Here is a 19,142-nt window from a genome sequence, read left to right on the forward strand (position 1 = left end):
AGACCCCCCTCAGCAAGCACATAATGCTGCAGTCCAAGGCGCGCTAAGCGATTTGGCGCTAGTGTGTGTCCGGTGTTCTGTAATCAGCTGCTGCAGCGCAGACACTTTCCACTTTGAGCTTCTGGCTGTTTTTGAATCATACAGTGCCGTGACCTTCATGGCCAGTCATGTCTGAAGAAGAGATCAAGGTTTCCGATGAGCTTTTCAAAGATGTCAAATTCTACGTGGTTGGGGATATTGACCAAAAGGTGAGATTCTGGACGTTAGCAGCTTTTAGCCAAGTTGGTAGCCTGTGCTAACTAGCTAAAGTCATTGACTCTAAAGCAGGTGATGCAAGAGAAGCTAAGTAGTAGCTAAGTATTCGAGCTGTCTTTAGCTAACCTCTGTCAGGCCACGTAACGGTGCTTGCGACTTTCAAGTGACGCTCGCTCACTGAATAATTTGTGCAGAAGCTCCTTCAAACTGCACTTTCACGCAGCCCTTTAGCACTAGCTGCGAGTTTTGCATGTTAGCTGCTAGCTCCTAGCTTGCGGTTTGTGAGGCTAAGGCTTGCTGCTGCCGCTTGTTAGCATTATTTTCTAAACGATTAGCCTCAGTAATATTGCTCGGAACTTCTGATAAGCAGTGAAACGCTGCACTGCCGGTGTATTGTGTTACTTTTCATCAACCTATGACTGTCAGCATCTTGCTCAGTTATTCGCCCATTACTGCGCATGTGTCCACAATTCCACTCGTTGGTACTGAACACCTGTGGTAAAGAGCTGTCCTTCTTGTCAAATGGCATTATCCAGACGCTTTGAGTCTGCACCGAGAACAAACAATACAATTATCATTTACAGTCTTCTCGTGGATTGATGTCTTATTGGGATTGCTCCAAGCTAAACCTCACATTCTAAAAGCTGGTGGGTCGTGTTGAAGTCTGGCTGCGGTTAAAGGCTGAGTTACACTTATTCGGAGCAGAGAGGTGTGGTGGACAGTGCCGTGTCTTCCTTTAGAATGCAGTCGTGCACGGTGGGAGAGATGAAAAATAAATCCAAAAAAAAAGTATTTCAGTTTTTGTTATATCAGTCACTGAAAAAATGACAGTAACCAGCTCCGTCTTTGTCTGTTAAGGCACACAGGTAATAATTGTAATATTATTATCAAACATGCTGTTATTAACACTAGATTTGGGTGGAGCACAGGGCTTCTCATCTTTTTCATCTCTTAAATGATCAGTTGTTAGTGCTTCATGCAGTCCAGGTTAAGGGATGTGACAGGCCAATTTTCAGCCAGTGAGAAGGGGCTTTAACGGCGGTTTAGTCTTGAACATTGCATTGAACGATTATATTTTTGTACACATTTACAGTCACGATAATATGCTGACATTTACACCATAAACCAGCAAGGTTTTTGGTCTGCCAGCAACAGATCTGACACTGCTGTCTCTTAAGGGATCATGTCCTGATCAGAATGTGTGGAAATGGTTCCAGTGATAAAAATAGGCATCAAGATATAAATGAAATGTCTCAAATCTTTGATGCAAAGTTTAATTGAAGCATTACAGCCTTTGAAATCCACTAGTCATAATTTTGTTTGTCAGGGATGGGCCTTCTCAGATAAGTGCTCACGCTGCCAGATAGTTGCCACAAGCGTCAGCTTAAACAATGCTCCTTTGCCAATAAGACTTCCTCATTAAAATGTTGGAGGTTGCCCTGAATCGGTGCCTGGGTGAAGGTAGTTTGAAGTTGTCTCTCAGACTCTGTGCTCCTCCTCCAAAGAATGATGACTATTAGTCTTCAGTTTTCATAACGTGGACATTGTCCAAAGCTGGTGTGGATAGACTTTAAGGTCTTGGACTTAGCTGGCAGTACTTGTTCTGCTAAGCAACAAAGGTGAGCTACAATAAAACCAAGTGTCCACTTAGTCTCTTTGCAGTCAGAGATGTAGGAGTTTCCACCTGTCTGACTGAGAGTGAGCTGAGACTGCTGACTGACACTGAGGAAGCCAACAACAGCAGCCTGCCTTCAGAGAAACACTAGATCAAAGCTCTCTGGTTAGCAGCAACTGAGCTTTCATAATCACTGATACTCTCACATGGATGATAAAGAAATCACAAGATATACTTGCACAAGACTTTAGTTGGAAACACTGTGCTCAGAGCATCTACAGTTTATTAAGAATGTCAGTATTTGTATTTATCCTTCTGACCTATTTAGTTCAAAATAACTTTGTGAACTTGTGGCTCCCACAGCGTCTGTGTTAGTTAGTTAAATTGATGTAACTGGAATTCTGTGCTCGTACTCCAGGTGGTGCAGCTGCTAAAAGCAGGAAAAGCAAAGGAGGTGTCCTACAATGCTCTGGCCACTCACATCATTGCAGAGGATGGGGACAACCCTGAGGTGGGCGAGTCAAGAGAGGTTTTTGACCTTCCTGTTGTCAAGGTAAGGGTTGTGTTACAACATACTCACTACTCCAAGTTTTTCTGTTTCTCACTTGATTCTGTAACAGCATAACTTTTGAGACAGCTCTAGCTCCTCTGCCATAAAGTTGTCATACAGCAGTATTTTTTCTGCCTGATCATTTATGCATTCTGGTTGAATCTGTACCAGCAGCTTACAGACACGCTGTCAGCCTTTGACTTACAGTTCTGCTCATGTTTTTCAGCCATCCTGGGTCATTCTGTCGGTCCGATGTGGAGACCTGTTACCGTATCCTTCCACTGTCCAGACCAGCGCAGCTCAGACTGCTGTTTGCCAATACATAAATCTATATTAATTCATTGATTGGTACTGAAGGGTAATAACTAGACCTATGAAAAACAAAAACAGTTCACATCAATGTGAGCATCAGCTAATGGTCAAATCCTTTTTTTAAACCTCAGTCTGTTCCTACAGACTGATGTAACCACGTTGGTAATAACAAATTGTCAAATAACAGTGGCTTCTCCCTTTCTTACTTTTTCCATAACCAAGAACGCCACAGAGTTACTGGCTTCTCGCCAGAATCGGGGCAGATATTCTTTGGTGTCACAGCTTGTCTTCCCAGAGTAAGTGTGTGTGTGTGTGTGTGTGTGTGTGTGTGTGTGTGTGTGTGTGTGTGTGTGTGTGTGTGAGAGAGAGGGCTTACTATCAGGTGTGTGTGTTTGGTGTTATTGCACTCTGAAAAATGTGAAGCTTGTTTGTTGTGTTTGTACGCAGCTTCCTGATGATCTCAATGCTCTGTGGGCTTACATAACCTTTTATGGAGGAGAATGCCAGCTTAACCTAAACAAGAAGGTCACTCATTTAGTATTGAAGGAACCTAAAGGGGTGAGTGTGCGCTCCATGGAGCTGAGTCTAAACTAGCTTTTTGCCACAGTTCATTCTTTGCCATCGGTGCTGATACGGTGTTAGCGGCTACTTTCTTCTTGGCACAAAGTCATATCTGACTTTTTCATAGGTTCACTTATTTGTTTTCACTACAGATGGTGTTTGATTGCATATACATATATATATTTGTCTCCAGGCTAAATTTGAGTGTGCCCTGAAGCACTCCGGCATCAAGATTGTCACCCCTGACTGGATCACAGATTCTGTTAAAGGTAACATCAGTGCAGGCAGTCTAATGATGCGTTTTATCAAGTTGTTGTTCTCTTAAAGGCAAGTTGTTAATTATCAGTTCTTCAAACTGTATTTTTCTGTTTAACATTGTATGTTCAACTGAATATCTTTGGTTTTGGACTAAATTACTGAGAAACGGGCATTTTCACTATTTTTGTTGCAAAAAGAAAGTGTATGCCTGTATCAGTTCATTTTCCTTATTCAACTTTAATAATGTATAAATTTTGACCAATAATGGAGCTGCTAGTAATCATTGTCAGACAGAAGATCTGTAATAACCTGTCCCTCTCTTCACCATTTAAAGATAAAGCCAGGAAGGAGGAGGCACTCTATCACCCCAGACTCACATATGTGGAGCCAGAGGAAGAGGAGGAGAGTGAAGCAGAGTCATACAACCGTCATTCTGATGGAAGCTACAGCCCCCAGCGATCCCGGCTGTCCAGTGGTGGCTCATCAGATGAGGAGTCCAGCCCCCGCAGACGACCGGGACCCAAAAGACTGAATTCTGTCTCCCCGACCTCTCCACGCAAACCCGAGCGCCGCAGCGAACGGATGTTTGATGATTCTGACGACGACTCTTCCACAGAGAAGGAGGGCACCAACCTCAACTGGACGCCGGCTGAGGTGGTCACCCCAGCTCCCCCTATTACAACCGGTACAGCCAGGCGTCGGAGTGGGCCACCCGGCATCAAAGACCCAGTGTCGTCCACAGGCAGTGGGCTGATCAACCTATGTGCGAATGTGCCTCCTGTGCCCGGTAGTGGCGGTGCCGTGCCTGCAGAGGCTCGCTCCGCTGCTGCCGCCATCGCTCACTCCGCACAGCAAGGTAGGTTTTTAAAAGCTTCGTTTGCTGCTCAGGCCTGCATTAGATTCTCTTGCACACTGTGTGTTGAGAAATGTCAGATAGTATGGGAAGTATTTGTGGAAACAAAAATGAATGCAACACTGTTAAGCCACTATAATGCATCATGTGCGCAACAGAGAGAGCATTGGATTTGTGCCAACATAAACAGCTGTAAAGTGAGAGACCTCTGGCTCATATAAATCAGGTTAATTCAGTTTCACTTGTAACACCAAATCACAACAACAGTCTCCTCAAGGCAGCAATTAATGATTTGGGCCTAAAGATTTGCTTTGTGGCGACCTGGTAACCACCAGTCACAGGGAAAACCAGTCCTCCCTGACAAGTCAGTTAGTGGTGGTTAGAAGCTGGTGGCAGCCGCTATGGAATCGATTCCTAAAACTCCATTCGTGCTGGACCCATCAGGGATTCCTGGCAACCACACGTTGATGGGGAAAAGTGCGTATTCTGTGAATGGGTGTTGCCAATCATTAGCAGGAAATTGTTTGCAGAGAGGTGTATACGGTGCTGCCCAAAGCACTGCATATTCAGTTGTTTCACTGAGAATAGGTCCTATAAATGAGTGCAGTTTAAAGTATAAGAATTTCTTTTATTATGAAAATAATGTTTTGCATTGAAGAAAAGTTGCGTTTTTTGTTTGTTTGTAAATGGACTGGTTCTTATGTATCACTTTTCTACTTTACTTGAACACTCAAAATACTCACGCACTTGCCTCATTCACCCATTCACACAAGAACCTTTTCTATGATTTTACCATCTCAGCGCTTTCTATCATCTATCTTACCTCCTGAGCTACAAAAAGCCCAAGCTTACTGCACCTGGTATTCCCAGGCAGTCTCCCATCCAAGTACCGTATTTTCACGACCATAAGGCGCACTTAAAAGTCTTAGATTTTCTTCAAAAAGTACGGCGCGCCCTATAGCGCAGTGCGCCCTGTGTGTTGTAAGGAGGACGTAGTAAAGAACACCATGAGAACGCTAAAGGGTGAAGTGTGGGCGCAACCCTGAAAATGGCAAAGAGACACGCTTATGAAGCACAGTTTAAACTGAAGGCCATCAGCTACGCGGAGGAACATGGAAATCGAGCAGCGGCGAGAGAATTTAAGATTAACGAATCGATGGTTCGCAAATGGAGGAAGCTAGAAAACAAGCTCCGGCAGGTCAAAACGCAGCTGAGTTTCCGCGGACATAAGGCGAGGTGGCCCGAGTTGGAGGAAAGACTCAAGCGGTGGATCATCGAGCAAAGAACGAGCGGGAGAAGCGTTTCGATGGTCACCATTCGGCTAAAAGCAGTTTCACTTTCACTTTTTATGAAACGGTGCCATTTCTCCATCCGGACCAGGACTACGGTAGCGCAGCAACTTCCAGCGGATTATAAGGAAAAGCTGGCCATCTTCCGCTCCTACTGCAGCAAACACATCGGCGACAAAAACATCCAGCCCAGCCACATCACAAACATGGACGAGGTGCCGCTCACTTTTGACATCCCGGTGAGTCACACTGTGGAGAAGAAGGGGACCAGCACGGTAGCGATACGCACAACGGGGTATGAAAAGTCTTCTGTCACTGTTGTGCTTGGCTGCCATGCTAATGGACAGAAACTGCTGCCTATGGTGATTTTTAAGCGAAAGACTTTGCCTAAAGAGAAGTTTCCAGCAGAAATCATCATTAAGGCAAATGAAAAGGGCTGGATGGATGAGGAAATGATGAAAGACTGGCTGAGGGAGGTGTATGTAAGGAGACCAGGTGGTTTTTTCCACGCATCACCATCGCTGTTGATCTGTGACTCTATGCGTGCCCATCTCACAGCCGATGTGAAAAAAACTAGTGAAACAAATGAACTGTGAGCTTGCTGTCATTCCGGGAGGCCTGACAAAGGAACTCCAACCGCCGGGCATCGGTGTGAACCGGCCGTTCAAAGTAAGGCTCCGAGCGGCCTGGGAGCGATGGATGACCGATGGAGACCAGTTTCACTAAGAGTGGAAGGCAGCGCCGGGCGAGTTACGCCACAATTTGCGAATGGATTGTAGATGCTTGGGCTAACATGTCTGCTGGCACTGTTGTTCGAGCTTTCGCAAAAGCCGGCATCATTTCCGAGGAGCCGCACGGCACGGAAAGTGACTCTGACGGTGAAGAAAGTGAACCTGGCATGTTTGATGGAGATTTAGCGCAGCTGTTCAATTCAGACACAGAGGATGAGGACTTCGATGGGTTTGATTGATGATAAAAATGTGAGTACCAAACTTCGTTTTGCTCCTGCTTTATTTTTAAATACGCACACTTGTATGCTTGTGTGTTGTTGATGATGACGATTACTGGTAATAAAAATGTGAGTAAGGTACCGAACTCAGGTTTGCTCCCGCTTTATTTTTAAATACGCATACGGTACTTGTATGCGCCCTATGATCCAGTGCGCCTTATGTGTGTGTTAAATACAGTAATGGCACACATAACTGAGACTGCGCCTTTTAGTACAGTGCGCCTTATGGTCGTGAAAATACGGTACTAGGAGATTCAGCAGGTCACCCTTGGAAAGAAATTGCAAGTCGGAATTAGCCAAGAAAACTGCAGTCGGTCACTGAGCATTTCTCTAAATAAAACTTAGACATATATGTCTGAAAACATAGAAAATTCGCTGATGCTGAGGTGAGTACAGTGAGCTCACAGGACTTAGTGCGCTGGGAGAGCAGCCAGCAGAGCCAAACTCAGTGTTGTTTAGATTTTGTTTACATGTACGTTCTCTCTCACACACACACAAACACACACTCTCTCTCTCTTTCCAGTCTACTCAAATTCAAATTCAAATTTTATTTGTCACGTACACAGTCATACACAGTACGATATGTAGTGAAATGCTTGGACAACTGCTCGTGACCTAAAGAAAACAAAAAAGGAAAAGGCTATGAATAAGATAGGAAATAAATATGAAAAATTAAAAAGGGTAAATTTAACTAGGAAGGAATAAAATATAAATTAAGGTTAAAAATGAAATAACTGTACAACACAAATTAGAATGAAGGGTAAATTTAACTGGGAAGAATAAGATAAAATATATAAATTAAAGTTGAAAATAAAATAACTGTACAACAAAATACACAATATAGAACTATATAAGAATGTATGAAGAAATCTAAATAAATATATACACAATAACAGCAGCGTGATTTAAGTGATGAAGTGAAACAATGTCCAGAAAGTCCAGTGTGTGTGTAAGAACCATATGTGTGGGTCAGTACTGTGTGGTGGTGTGATTGAGAGACCGTATCGCCTGTGGGAAGAAGCTCCTCCTCAGTCTCTCTGTGTTGGTCTTCAGGGAGCGGAATCGCTTTCCTGACCTCAGCAGAGAGAACAGTCTGTTGTTGGGATGGCTGAGGTCCTTCACGATCTTCCTGGCCTTGGTCCAGCACCGCCTGCTGTAGATTGAGTGCAGGTCAGGGAGCTCGGAGCGGATGGTGCGCTCAGCTGACCGCACAACCCTCTGTAGAGCTCGTCTGTCCTGCATGGTGCTGTTCCCGAACCAGGTTGAGATGTTTCCCGTCAGGATGCTCTCTATGGTGCACGAGTAAAAGTTCCTGAGCACCTTGGAGGGCAGTTGGAAGTCTCTCAAGCGTCTGAGGTGGTAGAGACGCTGTCGGGCCTTTTTCACCACGGTGTTGATGTGACAGGACCATGACAGGTCCTGCGTGATGTGAACTCCGAGGTATTTGAAGCTGTCCACTCTCTCCACTGGGCACTCGTTGATGACGGGGGTCTGGTAGTTCCTCTCCTGCTTAGTGCTGAAGTCCACTATCAGCTCCTTTGTCTTACTGACGTTTAGAAGGAGGTTGTTCCTCTGGCACCAGTTCTCCAGATTCCTAATCTCCTTCAGGTAGGCCGTCTCGTTGTTATCAGAGATCAGGCCCACCACGACGGTGTCGTCAGCAAACTTGATGATGGTGGTGGAGCTGGTAGTGGCCACACAGTCATATGTGTACAAAGAGTACAGCAGGGGGCTCAGAACACACCCCTGGGGGGCTCCAGTGCTGAGAGTGGTGGAGGCTGAGACATGTCCGCCCATCCTTACTGCCTGTGGTCTGCCAGTTAGGAAGTTGGAGATCCACTGACACATAGATGAGCTGAGTCCCAGATGCTCCAGCTTGGTGGTGAGTGTGGAGGGAATTATGGTGTTAAATGCAGAGCTGTAGTCTATGAAGAGCATTTTAACATAATTCCCCCTTCTAGTGTCCAAGTGAGTGAGTGATGTGTGGAGGAGATGAGAGATGGCATCGTCTGTGGAACGATTTGGACGGTAAGCGAACTGTAGTGGGTCCAGTGTGTCTGGTAGTGAAGAAATGATGAAGTCTCTGACCAGGCGTTCAAAGCACTTCATCACTACTGAGGTGAGGGCTACAGGGCGATAGTCATTGAGAGAAGCAGGGTGGGGTTTCTTCGGGACAGGAACAATGATGGACTCTTTGAAGCATGTGGGGATCACCGACTGAGATAAAGAGATGTTGAATATCTCAGTGAACACAGGAGCTAGCTGGTATGCGCAGTCTCTGAGGATACGACCTGGGATGCCGTCTGGTCCTGCTGCTTTCCTGGTGTTCACTCTCTTGAAGGCTCTCCTTACTTCATGCTCGGAGATGACGAGCACGTTTCCGGTGCTGGCAGTATCTTCCTGTCTGCAGCCGTTAGCGCCGCTAACACTAGCATTGTTGGAGTCCTTAGCTGCAGCCTCGAAGCAAGCATAGAAAGTGTTCAGCTCGTCTGCCAGAGTCACGGCCGCGTTCGTCATATCGGTTGTTGGTGCTTTATAGTCCGTTATTGTCCTTAGTCCCCGCCACAGGCTCCTAGAGTCACTCTGTTGGAGTTGTGACTCTAGTTTCCTCCCGTAGCGCTGCTTCGCCTCTTTCACCGCCCTCCGCACGTTATATGACGCGGCTTTGTACGGGTCCATGTCCCCCGTCATGAGTCCCTCTTCAGTTCTGCACTCTTCAGTTCTGCACTGTCCAATAAAAGTGAAAAATGCCCAGGACATTCTAATGATCTTTTTCTTTGAGCACAATGTATTAAATTGTATGATTTCTGTTTTGTTACTCCTGATGCAATATGATGAAGATGCTACTTCTCTCGCCTCTTCAGGTGTATCTGTTCCAGAGAGCATGTCAGGGTGGAGCCCGGCTGTTAGAACGCTCCGCAACATCACCAACAACTCCGACATGCAGCCTGCCAATCGAGCAGCCAGCGTTCATGTAAGAAACACAGCCTGCTTCCACTGAGCACCAGCACTTCTCACATTGGCTAGAAAGGAAACGATGCTAAAGGAGTGTGCTTTGAGTGGTTATTTGTTTTCTGTGTTTATTGGTTCTGTTTCACATTTTCAATCATTACTTTTGCACTGCGACAGTGACACACATGCTGTTGAAGAAAGTAAGAGCGCGGGCAGTAGCTATTACAGACAGGGCCGTGAACCTTAAGAGTTGTACAGTTGTTAGAACAGCATAGATGGAATATTTGGATATTCCATCTATGCTTGGATCTATATTTGGATCAGCAGCTCCTTAAGGTACCGAAAACTAAGTATAAATTTAAAGGTGATCGTGCTTTTGCTGTAGCTGCTCCAAAGTTGTGGAATGATCTGCCCTTGCATGTTAGGCAGGCCTCTTCTCTCTCTGAATTTAAAAGTCTTCTTAAAACATATTTATTCGCTGAAGCCTTTGGCATTGATTAGAGGGGTTGACTCAATTTGTTTTAACATGTTTCAATTTTTTGTATCTATTTATTTTATCGTATCTCATTTTAATTTTCTTTACGTATGCTATTAACATGTACAGCACTTTGTGAAACTCTGGTTTTATGTTAAAGTGCTTTAGAAATAAAGTTGGTATGGTATGGTATGGTACTGCAAAGTGGGAGCACAGGGTGCGTAGAAGATTTCATTGAGATATTCACTGTGTCTTGGGTGGTGAGTTATGCTGAGTCGATGGATGCTCCATGAGACTGCACACGTCAACTCACATTTGAATCTCAATCGTGATGTGACTTCCCACGGTTAATCTGATCAACCGATACAAAAAAATGAATGTTCTATCAAATAGAATGAGAAGCAAATCTAGCACTCCCTAAATCCCAACAACACAGCTGCATATAGCATATCCAGTCACAGCTGTTCCTGCCCGCGTAGCTCGAAGTTTGCTGGATGTAGTCCGAATGAGTAGCACTACATTAAAATACAGACGGAAACAAAAATCAGAAGAAGAGCCTGTGTGTCTTCTAATCTACATGCACATTAGGTTAACGGGGGTTCTAAGCTGGCTGTAGGCATTTTTACTAGTGGCCAATACGGGTAACACACTTCTGACCAAATTCTGTATGTATAAGTTGAACTTGGCTTCCAAATCTAATTGTTCTCAACTTGTCTGGCTTCAGGACGCACCACCATCACCTCTTAACGATAAGCCGTGACCCAGATTTTCAGATTCTGAAATTTGGTGAATGAAAATATTGTGCGGTTTGAATCTGAGATGGTAGATCATAATATCACAGTATGACAATACAAAAAAACACACTTTTGGGTTGCAACCCACCCGTTGAGAATCACTGGTGTAGAAATCAGTGGAAAGGCAGCTTCTTCTATGTGCCCCGCAATCACCTTATGATCCAATAAAGACTTCAGGTCTTGAATGGGCAGAACAGTTAGGAGCATGCAGTGTTAAAAAACATTAAAAAAAATCAAGCATGAAGCGCACATTCAGTTTCACTTCTACTCTTTGGATTTTCACTGTTCTTTGTGGCTGGCTGACAGACTAACTACAGCGCAAGCAAGAGTTGTCCACAGACTGGAATGCATGTATTGTACACTGCCTCCAACGACAGCAGAGCTCTCTGCAGACAGATGGTCTGACTGCAGCAGAGCAGACTATAAACTCAACCTCTGCTGGACTATAAATCCCGCTTTATTAGTTTTTCATTCAGATCTTCAGCTGCACTTGTAATATTTGGTTTGAAATATGTTACGGTGACATAAGGCTTACATACCATTGGGGGATGGTGACCAAGTCTTTTTATGTAGAGGCTGTAATCATGTCATGTACATGTATAAATAGTTATGTTCAGTGATGGGAATAACCCCATTACTTTTTTCAGTAACAAGTAATCTAACTAATTACTATTTCTATCGTTACAACGCCGTTACCGTTACTAACAAGAAAATGCGGTCGCGTTACTGTTTTTCAACGGACAGTTGAAGCTGTGTTCAGCTTACCGCACCTTATATCAGTTGCACGGAAGTAGCTGTAAGTAATCTGGGCGCTACAGCTTTAAAGCAGCTGCGCGCTCCCGCGGGAAACAATAACTTTTTGGCACAACACCTGGAGCTCAGGGGGCAAAACAATGGCAGGAGTGCTGCTGTTTGACTGAGGAAGAATAAAGTAGTCGTGGTAAGCCAATCACATGACCACTTCAAGATCACAAAGCAACAAGGTGATATGTACCAGTTTTTAAATTGTGTTGATAGGCCACGTAAAACCAGGGTCATAATAAACAATCCGGTCTTTAAATCTGACGTCATTAGCCGTGCCTGGGCCCAAACTCTGCTGCAGGTCCGTAAGTTCAACGATCACTGCGGCATCACTGACAGTTAAAAACTGTCTAAATCCTTTCATCTGTAATAAAATGATCAGCGTTCTGCTCTACCAGGTGTAACAATTAGGTTTAACATCCATGAAAACGGAATTTATGAAATTTAACGGAGTTAGAAGTTAGCAGGAAGTTGGCTCGCTAGTTTGCATCTAAATATAATATACCATGTTCTGACTGAGGGATTTATGAAACAAGTTAAGACGTACAGCTCTGCTATCATTTCCGACATAAGTGAAGACAGGAAAGTAAACAGCAGGGACATTTGTAGGGTTACTGAAGTTTGGCTAGCTGGTATATAATGATGTGCTACGTGGTCGCTAGTGACACAGCTATGTTAGCTGGAGGATAAATACTAACTTTTATAGTTTTGTGTTGTGTGTCAGAACAATGAGGTGACTGCTGTCTCCAGGTAAAAACAGGAGGAGTGACACACCTGCTGCTGTCAGACCTGCAGCTAGAGCAGGGCGATATGACCAAAAATATTTATCACTCTATATACATTTGAAAATTTGCGATAACGATATAACTGACGATATAATTGACACTAGACAAAATACTTTACAACTCCACAACTTTATTAGTGCAAAAAACCATCAATGTATTTTCTCTTAAACAAGCAGCTGTTTTTTATTTTATGTGCATTAAAGTTATATAAAAACGTAACAGTGCAAATTCCTCGCTGACAGTTTACCCAAAAGGCATTTCCAGTGGAAACTGGCTGACATATCCTCAGCATAACCATGTAGAATATCCACAAAACCTAAAAAGAGCTTATACACACACAGTACGGTAATATTATGTTGAAGCAGAGTACGTATCACTTCGCGAGGCTCCGCCTACGATAGCCGTAAAGCTCCAACAATCCATCAAGCGGTGCGGCTTCGTAGCTCAGCAAAGTCGTACTGAAACATCTGACAGATTTTCGAGCGCCGTGCACATAAAATCGTTTCGAGGTCAGTAAACACAACCAGAGTTCATACATAAGGCACACGGGATTAGTTACTAACTTAGTTACTTTTTTGAAGAAGTAACTAGTAACTATAAATAATTACTTTTTCAAAGTAACTTGCCCAACACTGGTTATGTTATCATCAAGACAAAGTAAAAAGAAGAGACTTAATCTCATACAACTGTCTTTAAATCGGAGAATAAAAATAAACAAGATTTTTGGAAATAAGTTTTGGGACTAAACAAACTATAAAGACACAGGAACAATAGGAGCTCTGAGCTGTCTCAGATAAGCAGCAAGCAGGTCAGCCAAGATGAAGGTACTTCACCTCATTTTTCTGGAGGTGACTGCTGTTGTGATTTGGCGTTGTTTAAATAAAATTGAAATAAATGTTTTGATCTGCGTCAGACAAACACAGTCGCCAGTTTGTCCAAGAGACTGTCAGTGAATGACAGGCTTCTGGAGAACACAAAGTTGTGTGGAAAGTCTGACTCTAGACAACCTGACACTAGGGGCTCATGCTCCTTGGGTTGTTTCTTACAGTGGGCATGTTTCCAGATGTGCTCCTCATGCCTTTTCCTTTTGAAAACATCCTCAATTTGCTGTTCCCCCAGCAAATTCTCATTTTCTCATTTCATTTGATCATCTCTTTTGTAGATTATCCAGCCTGCTAATCAAACAAAGCCACTGGAGCAGCAGACGAATCAGAGTCATGCTCAGACCCTGAACAGCACCAATGTTCTTCTCTTCAATCAGGCCAAACTGACCAGTCAGCCCCTGACAGCCGAGCAGCAGCAATTACTACAACAGCAGCAGTCAAACCAGGCCGCTCAGCAACATCAGCAGTTATCACAGCAACCACAGCACCCCATGATGCACCTTCAGCAGCAACAACAGATGATGCAGCTACAACACCACCCACAACAACAGCCACAGGCTGCTCAACAACAAGGGTTCCCACAGTTGCCTCTACAGCAGCAGCAGTTCCTACAACAGCAGCAGCAGCAACAAATGCACCAACAGCAGATGTTTTCCCAGCAACAGCAGCAGCATGTGTTCTCCCAGCAGCAGCTGCGACCTCAGCAGCCCTTACGGCCTGGACTACAGCAGTTGCAGCAGCAACAGCTGCTGCAACAACAGCTGCAGCAGTTGCAGCAGCAGCAAAGAATGCAGATGTTACAGCAGAATCAACAGCAGATGCACCAACAGCATCTACAACAGCAGCAGCAGCACTTCATGCAACAGCACCATCAGATGCAACAAAAGCAGCATTTGCAGAACCAGCATCAGAACCAGCAGGCCGTGCAGCAGCAGCAGACAGCTATGCTGCAGCCACCGCTCCAGCAGCCTCCTCACGTCTCCCAGCTGTTTGGACACGAGCCGGGCCAAGAAAGTGAGTGAAGTCTTGATTACTGTGGGCTAGGGTCACATTTATACTGCTAGAACTAAAGAAGGCCAGAGTGAAGCTTCCCTCATTGTATTTAAATCATCACATTAAAAAAAAAATCATTTTCAACCCAACCATCCACGTTCAGACCTTTTTTCCACACATGGAAAAGTGTGAAAATTAAATGACTGAGAAATTACAACAGAGAAAAAATAATTTTGTTTAGACCTACTGCCCTGTAGGAGTGTGTCTGAATCTGAAGTTACAGTTTAAAAGATCAAAACATTTAAAGGTACGGGAATAATTTATTGTCGTAAAAAGAAATGTCAAACAATTAAGAGCAATGAAAAAGGGATTAGTAGTAATAGTGCAAGAATTTGAATAATTTATGAATATGCTAGATTGTTACGTTTTTAATATCAGTACAGTTGTAAGACTGCTGCAGGGCAATGTGCACGTCCAAAACGTGGGCCTTGAATATGAAAAGTATACACATGTTTTCCAAGTTATAAGAGTTAAAATAGCATTTTGTTCATTTTTGTGACTTAGAAAACTTTGATGTGAAATTCTAAGTGTCTATTGTTGCATCATTGTGTAACACAACTGGGGTGGCTGTAGCTCGGGAGGTAGAGCAGGTCATCTACTGATCGGAAGGTTAGTGGTTTGATCCCTGGCTCCCCAGGGTTTGAACAATGTTGTTTGAATTTTAGTTAGTAAACAATTAAAAGCATAGAAGGGAATGCTTGTGTGAATGTGGCATGTAGTATAAAGCGCTCCGGGAGAATAGAAAATCACTATATAAGAATCCGTCCATTTACCACAACTATATACCATTCAGATATTCACTAATTGTTTTTTGGACTTTTAATCATATTAAGTTTGTACAGGACAGTTTGGTTTTAGTTTTGTTTGTTTTTTTTTTTAAATAATTTTTACTCAGACTTTTGATTTTTGATGCATCTTTCACAAATTATAGATCCTGATTCATTTCTATGGTAAGAGAAAATTTCAGGTTCTTAAGAGGGGTGAATGAGCTATTTTATTAAATTTATCTTTTTTCAGTTTAATTCAATTCAGTGGAATTTAATTTATATTGTGCAGTTGCGTCAAGGCACTTTATATTGTAAAGACCCCACAATAATACAGAGAAAAGACCCAACAGTTAAAGAACACCTTTTAAGCAAGCACTTGGCAACAGTGGGAAGGAAGAACACCGTTTGAACAGGAAGAAATTCTGGCAGAACTAGGCTCAGGGAGGTATCTGCCACGGCTGGGGGTGAGGGGAGAAACCGAAAACAAAAGAGAGCCAGAGTTTACTAAAAATGAATACAAATTCCAGAAAAGTTGGGACTTTCTTTTAATTTGAAACACTTTGAAATCACATGAGCCATTTTTTTTTTATTCACAACAAAACAAATAACATGACAAATGTTTAAACTGAGAAATTGTACACCTTCATCCAATAAATGATGATTTTGGGTCCTTCGCTCTAGTTAGCGGTGAGCACAGTGCATGTGAAGGGCCTTAAGGTGCACATCTCAGGACTGTGGGAGGAGCTGGAGTACCTGGAAAGAACCCACACAGATTCAGTGGTGGATTCAAACTCGGAACCTTCTTGCTGTGAGGGAACAACTGCTTTGGTACAATCATTGTCTATACCCAAACTTTGGCCCATAAAGTTTTTATTTCGATGTGATGGCTTGAAATGAGCCAAATATAATTTTATTAGGCCCTCAATAAAGTAGCTGCATGCTCTACCAGAAGCTGCTGCAGTCTTCAGGAAATTTAGTACAATGATTTTCCATACTTGCTCTGCTCTCTGCTATAACAACATCTAAATTGCTTAGACTCAGCTAGAGATGCTTCAGGTTCTTTGTGGTGGGCTTGTTTAAGGGCCTGACAGAATGAGTGTCACGTATAATAATGATAATAATTAATAATAGTAATAATTTATATAGCATTCTTCACAGGATAAGAACCACAAAATGCTTCACAATAATATAAAACAGATGTGCAAAAACAACCCAATCGATCATTTAGCACAAATCTAATTAAAGCCAGTCTAAATAAATGAGTCTTTAGCTTTTGTTTAACTCATTCACTGCCATTGACGTCTATAGCCGTCAATGGCAGTGAATGAGTCAATGGGTTTAACTCATTCACTGCCAATGGCTGGCAGTGAATGAGTTAAAAGAATGAATATAATCAAGGCGATGTAAAGATGGAGGCAAAGCATTCCACGTCTTCGGGGCCGCCGCTCTAAAAGACTGATTTTGATTAGCCTTTGAGATGATGATGTCAGAGATGTAGGCAGGAGCGTCACGACTCAGAGCTTTGAAAGTCAGTACTAAGATTTTTTTTTTTAACGAATTCTAAAACGTACTGGAAACCAGTGTAATGAGAATAAAACCAGCTCTTTTTCGTGTCTTTGTTAAGAGCTTTGCAGCCGCATTCTCAAACAAAGAAAAAGGCTGTTGCAATAAGCGAGATGAAATAAAAGCATGATTAACTATTTCCAATTCAGATTTAGACAACAGGGTTCATAAATATATATATTTTTTTTAGCTGAAAGAGGCAGTTCCTAATTATCTGTCGAGAGTGTTGCTCTAGGGATATGGTAGACTCAAAAAATAACACTGAGGTACCTGAGGCTCGGCTGAACAGAGGAGCCAAGAGAACCAAGATGCTGTTTGATTACAGATATTTCGCTGTCGGGAGCAATAATTACTGTTTCGGACTTCTCTGAGTTCACCTGCAAGTAAGACTGCCACGATTAGTCGACTAGTCACGATTACGAATCGGCGACGACTAATTTAATAGTCGACGCGTCGTTTGAAGCTTTGTAAGATCCCAAAAGGTGCAGGAATAAGTAGCAGGATTTAAGAGTGTAATAGCGGACTAAAACAGAAGATGGCAGCACTGCATGTCCAGAGATGCAAGCTGGACCCCGAACCCTGAAGAAGAAGCTGTGTGCGGTAGAGCAGGGCGATATGACCAAAAATATTTATCACGATATACATTTGAAAATTTACGATAACGATATAACTGACGATATAATTGACACGAGACAAAATACTTTACAACTCCACAACTTTATTAGTGCAAAAAAAACCATCAATGTATTTTCTCTTAAACAAGCAGCTGCTTTTTATTTACAGTGGGGCAAAAAAGTATTTAGTCAGCCACCGATTGTGCAAGTTCCCCCACCTAAAATGATGACAGAGGTCAGTAATTTGCACCAGAGGTACACTTCAACTGTGAGACACAGAATGTGAAAAAAAATCCATGAATCCACATGGTAGGATTTGTAAAGAATTTATTCGTAAATCAGGGTGGAAAATAAGTATTTGGTCAATAACAAAAATACAACTCAATACTTTGTAACATAACCTTTGTTGGCAATAACAGAGGTCAAACGTTTACTATAGGTATTTACCAGGTTTGCACACACAGTAGCTGGTATTTTGGCCCATTCCTCCATGCAGATCTTCTCGAGAGCAGTGATGTTTTGGGGCTGTCGCCGAGCAACACGGACTTTCAACTCCCGCCACAGATTTTCTATGGGGTTGAGGTCTGGAGACTGGCTAGGCCACTCCAGGACTTTCAAATGCTTCTTACGGAGCCACTCCTTTGTTGCCCGGGCGGTGTGTTTTGGATCATTGTCATGTTGGAAGACCCAGCCTCGTTTCATCTTCAAAGTTCTCACTGATGGAAGGAGGTTTTGGCTCAAAAGCTCACGATACATGGCCCCATTCATTCTGTCCTTAACACGGATCAGTCGTCCTGTCCCCTTGGCAGAAAAACAGCCCCATAGCATGATGTTTCCACCCCCATGCTTCACAGTAGGTATGGTGTTCTTGGGATGCAACTCAGTATTCTTCTTCCTCCAAACACGACGAGTTGAGATTATACCAAAAAGTTCTACTTTGGTTTCATCTGACCACATGACATTCTCCCAATCCTCTGCTGTATCATCCATGTGCTCTCTGGCAAACTTCAGACGGGCCTGGACATGCACTGGCTTCAGCAGCGGAACACGTCTGGCACTGCGGGATTTGATTCCCTGCCGTTGTAGTGTGTTACTGATGGTGACCTTTGTTACTTTGGTCCCAGCTCTCTGCAGGTCATTCACCAGGTCCCCCCGTGTGGTTCTGGGATCTTTGCTCACCGTTCTCGTGATCATTTTGACCCCACGGGATGAGATCTTGCGTGGAGCCCCAGATCGAGGGAGATTATCAGTGGTCTTGTATGTCTTCCATTTTCTGATGATTGCTCCCACAGTTGGTTTTTTCACACCAAGCTGCTTGCCTATTGTAGATTCACTCTTCCCAGTCTGGTGCAGGTCTACAATACTTTTCCTGGTGTCCTTCGAAAGCTCTTTGGTCTTGGCCATGGCGGAGTTTGGAGTCTGACTGTTTGAGGCTGTGGACAGGTGTCTTTTATACAGATGATGAGTTCAAACAGGTGCCATTCATACAGGTAATGAGTGGGGGACAGAAAAGCTTCTTACAGAGACGTTACAGGTCTGTGAGAGCCAGAGATTTTCCTTGTTTGAGGTGACCAAATACTTATTTTCCACCCTAATTTACCAATAAATTCTTTACAAATCCTACCATGTGGATTCATGGATTTTTTTTTTTCCACATTCTGTCTCTCACAGTTGAAGTGTACCTCTGGTGCAAATTACTGACCTCTGTCATCATTTTAAGTGGGGGAACTTGCACAATCGGTGGCTGACTAA

The 19,142-nt window shown here is 43.3% G+C and overlaps 1 protein-coding gene across 2 annotated transcripts in view; it reads left to right on the forward strand.

Moving 5' to 3' along the window:
- Positions 1-19,142, forward strand: part of paxip1 (PAX interacting (with transcription-activation domain) protein 1) — a 31,814-nt gene continuing 12,672 nt past the window's right edge. The window contains exons 1-9 of one of the 2 annotated variants that reach the window (XM_085253935.1): positions 1-248; positions 2,289-2,423; positions 2,647-2,690; positions 2,965-3,028; positions 3,180-3,290; positions 3,487-3,562; positions 3,886-4,407; positions 9,567-9,676; positions 13,771-14,407. In XM_085253935.1, coding sequence (XP_085110061.1) covers positions 168-248; positions 2,289-2,423; positions 2,647-2,690; positions 2,965-3,028; positions 3,180-3,290; positions 3,487-3,562; positions 3,886-4,407; positions 9,567-9,676; positions 13,771-14,407 — 1,780 coding nt within the window. In that variant the 5' untranslated portion in view covers positions 1-167. Of the gene's footprint in view, positions 249-2,288; positions 2,424-2,646; positions 2,691-2,964; positions 3,029-3,179; positions 3,291-3,486; positions 3,563-3,885; positions 4,408-9,566; positions 9,677-13,671; positions 14,408-19,142 lie in introns of both variants that reach the window. The other variant, XM_085253934.1, reaches the window with a different exon arrangement.

The sequence above is a fragment of the Mchenga conophoros genome, linkage group LG18 (assembly GCF_057382185.1).
Source record: "Mchenga conophoros isolate Kocher_MC1m ecotype Shallow Benthic linkage group LG18, M_conophoros_male_GT1.1, whole genome shotgun sequence".
Taxonomy (NCBI): Eukaryota; Metazoa; Chordata; class Actinopteri; order Cichliformes; family Cichlidae; genus Mchenga; species Mchenga conophoros.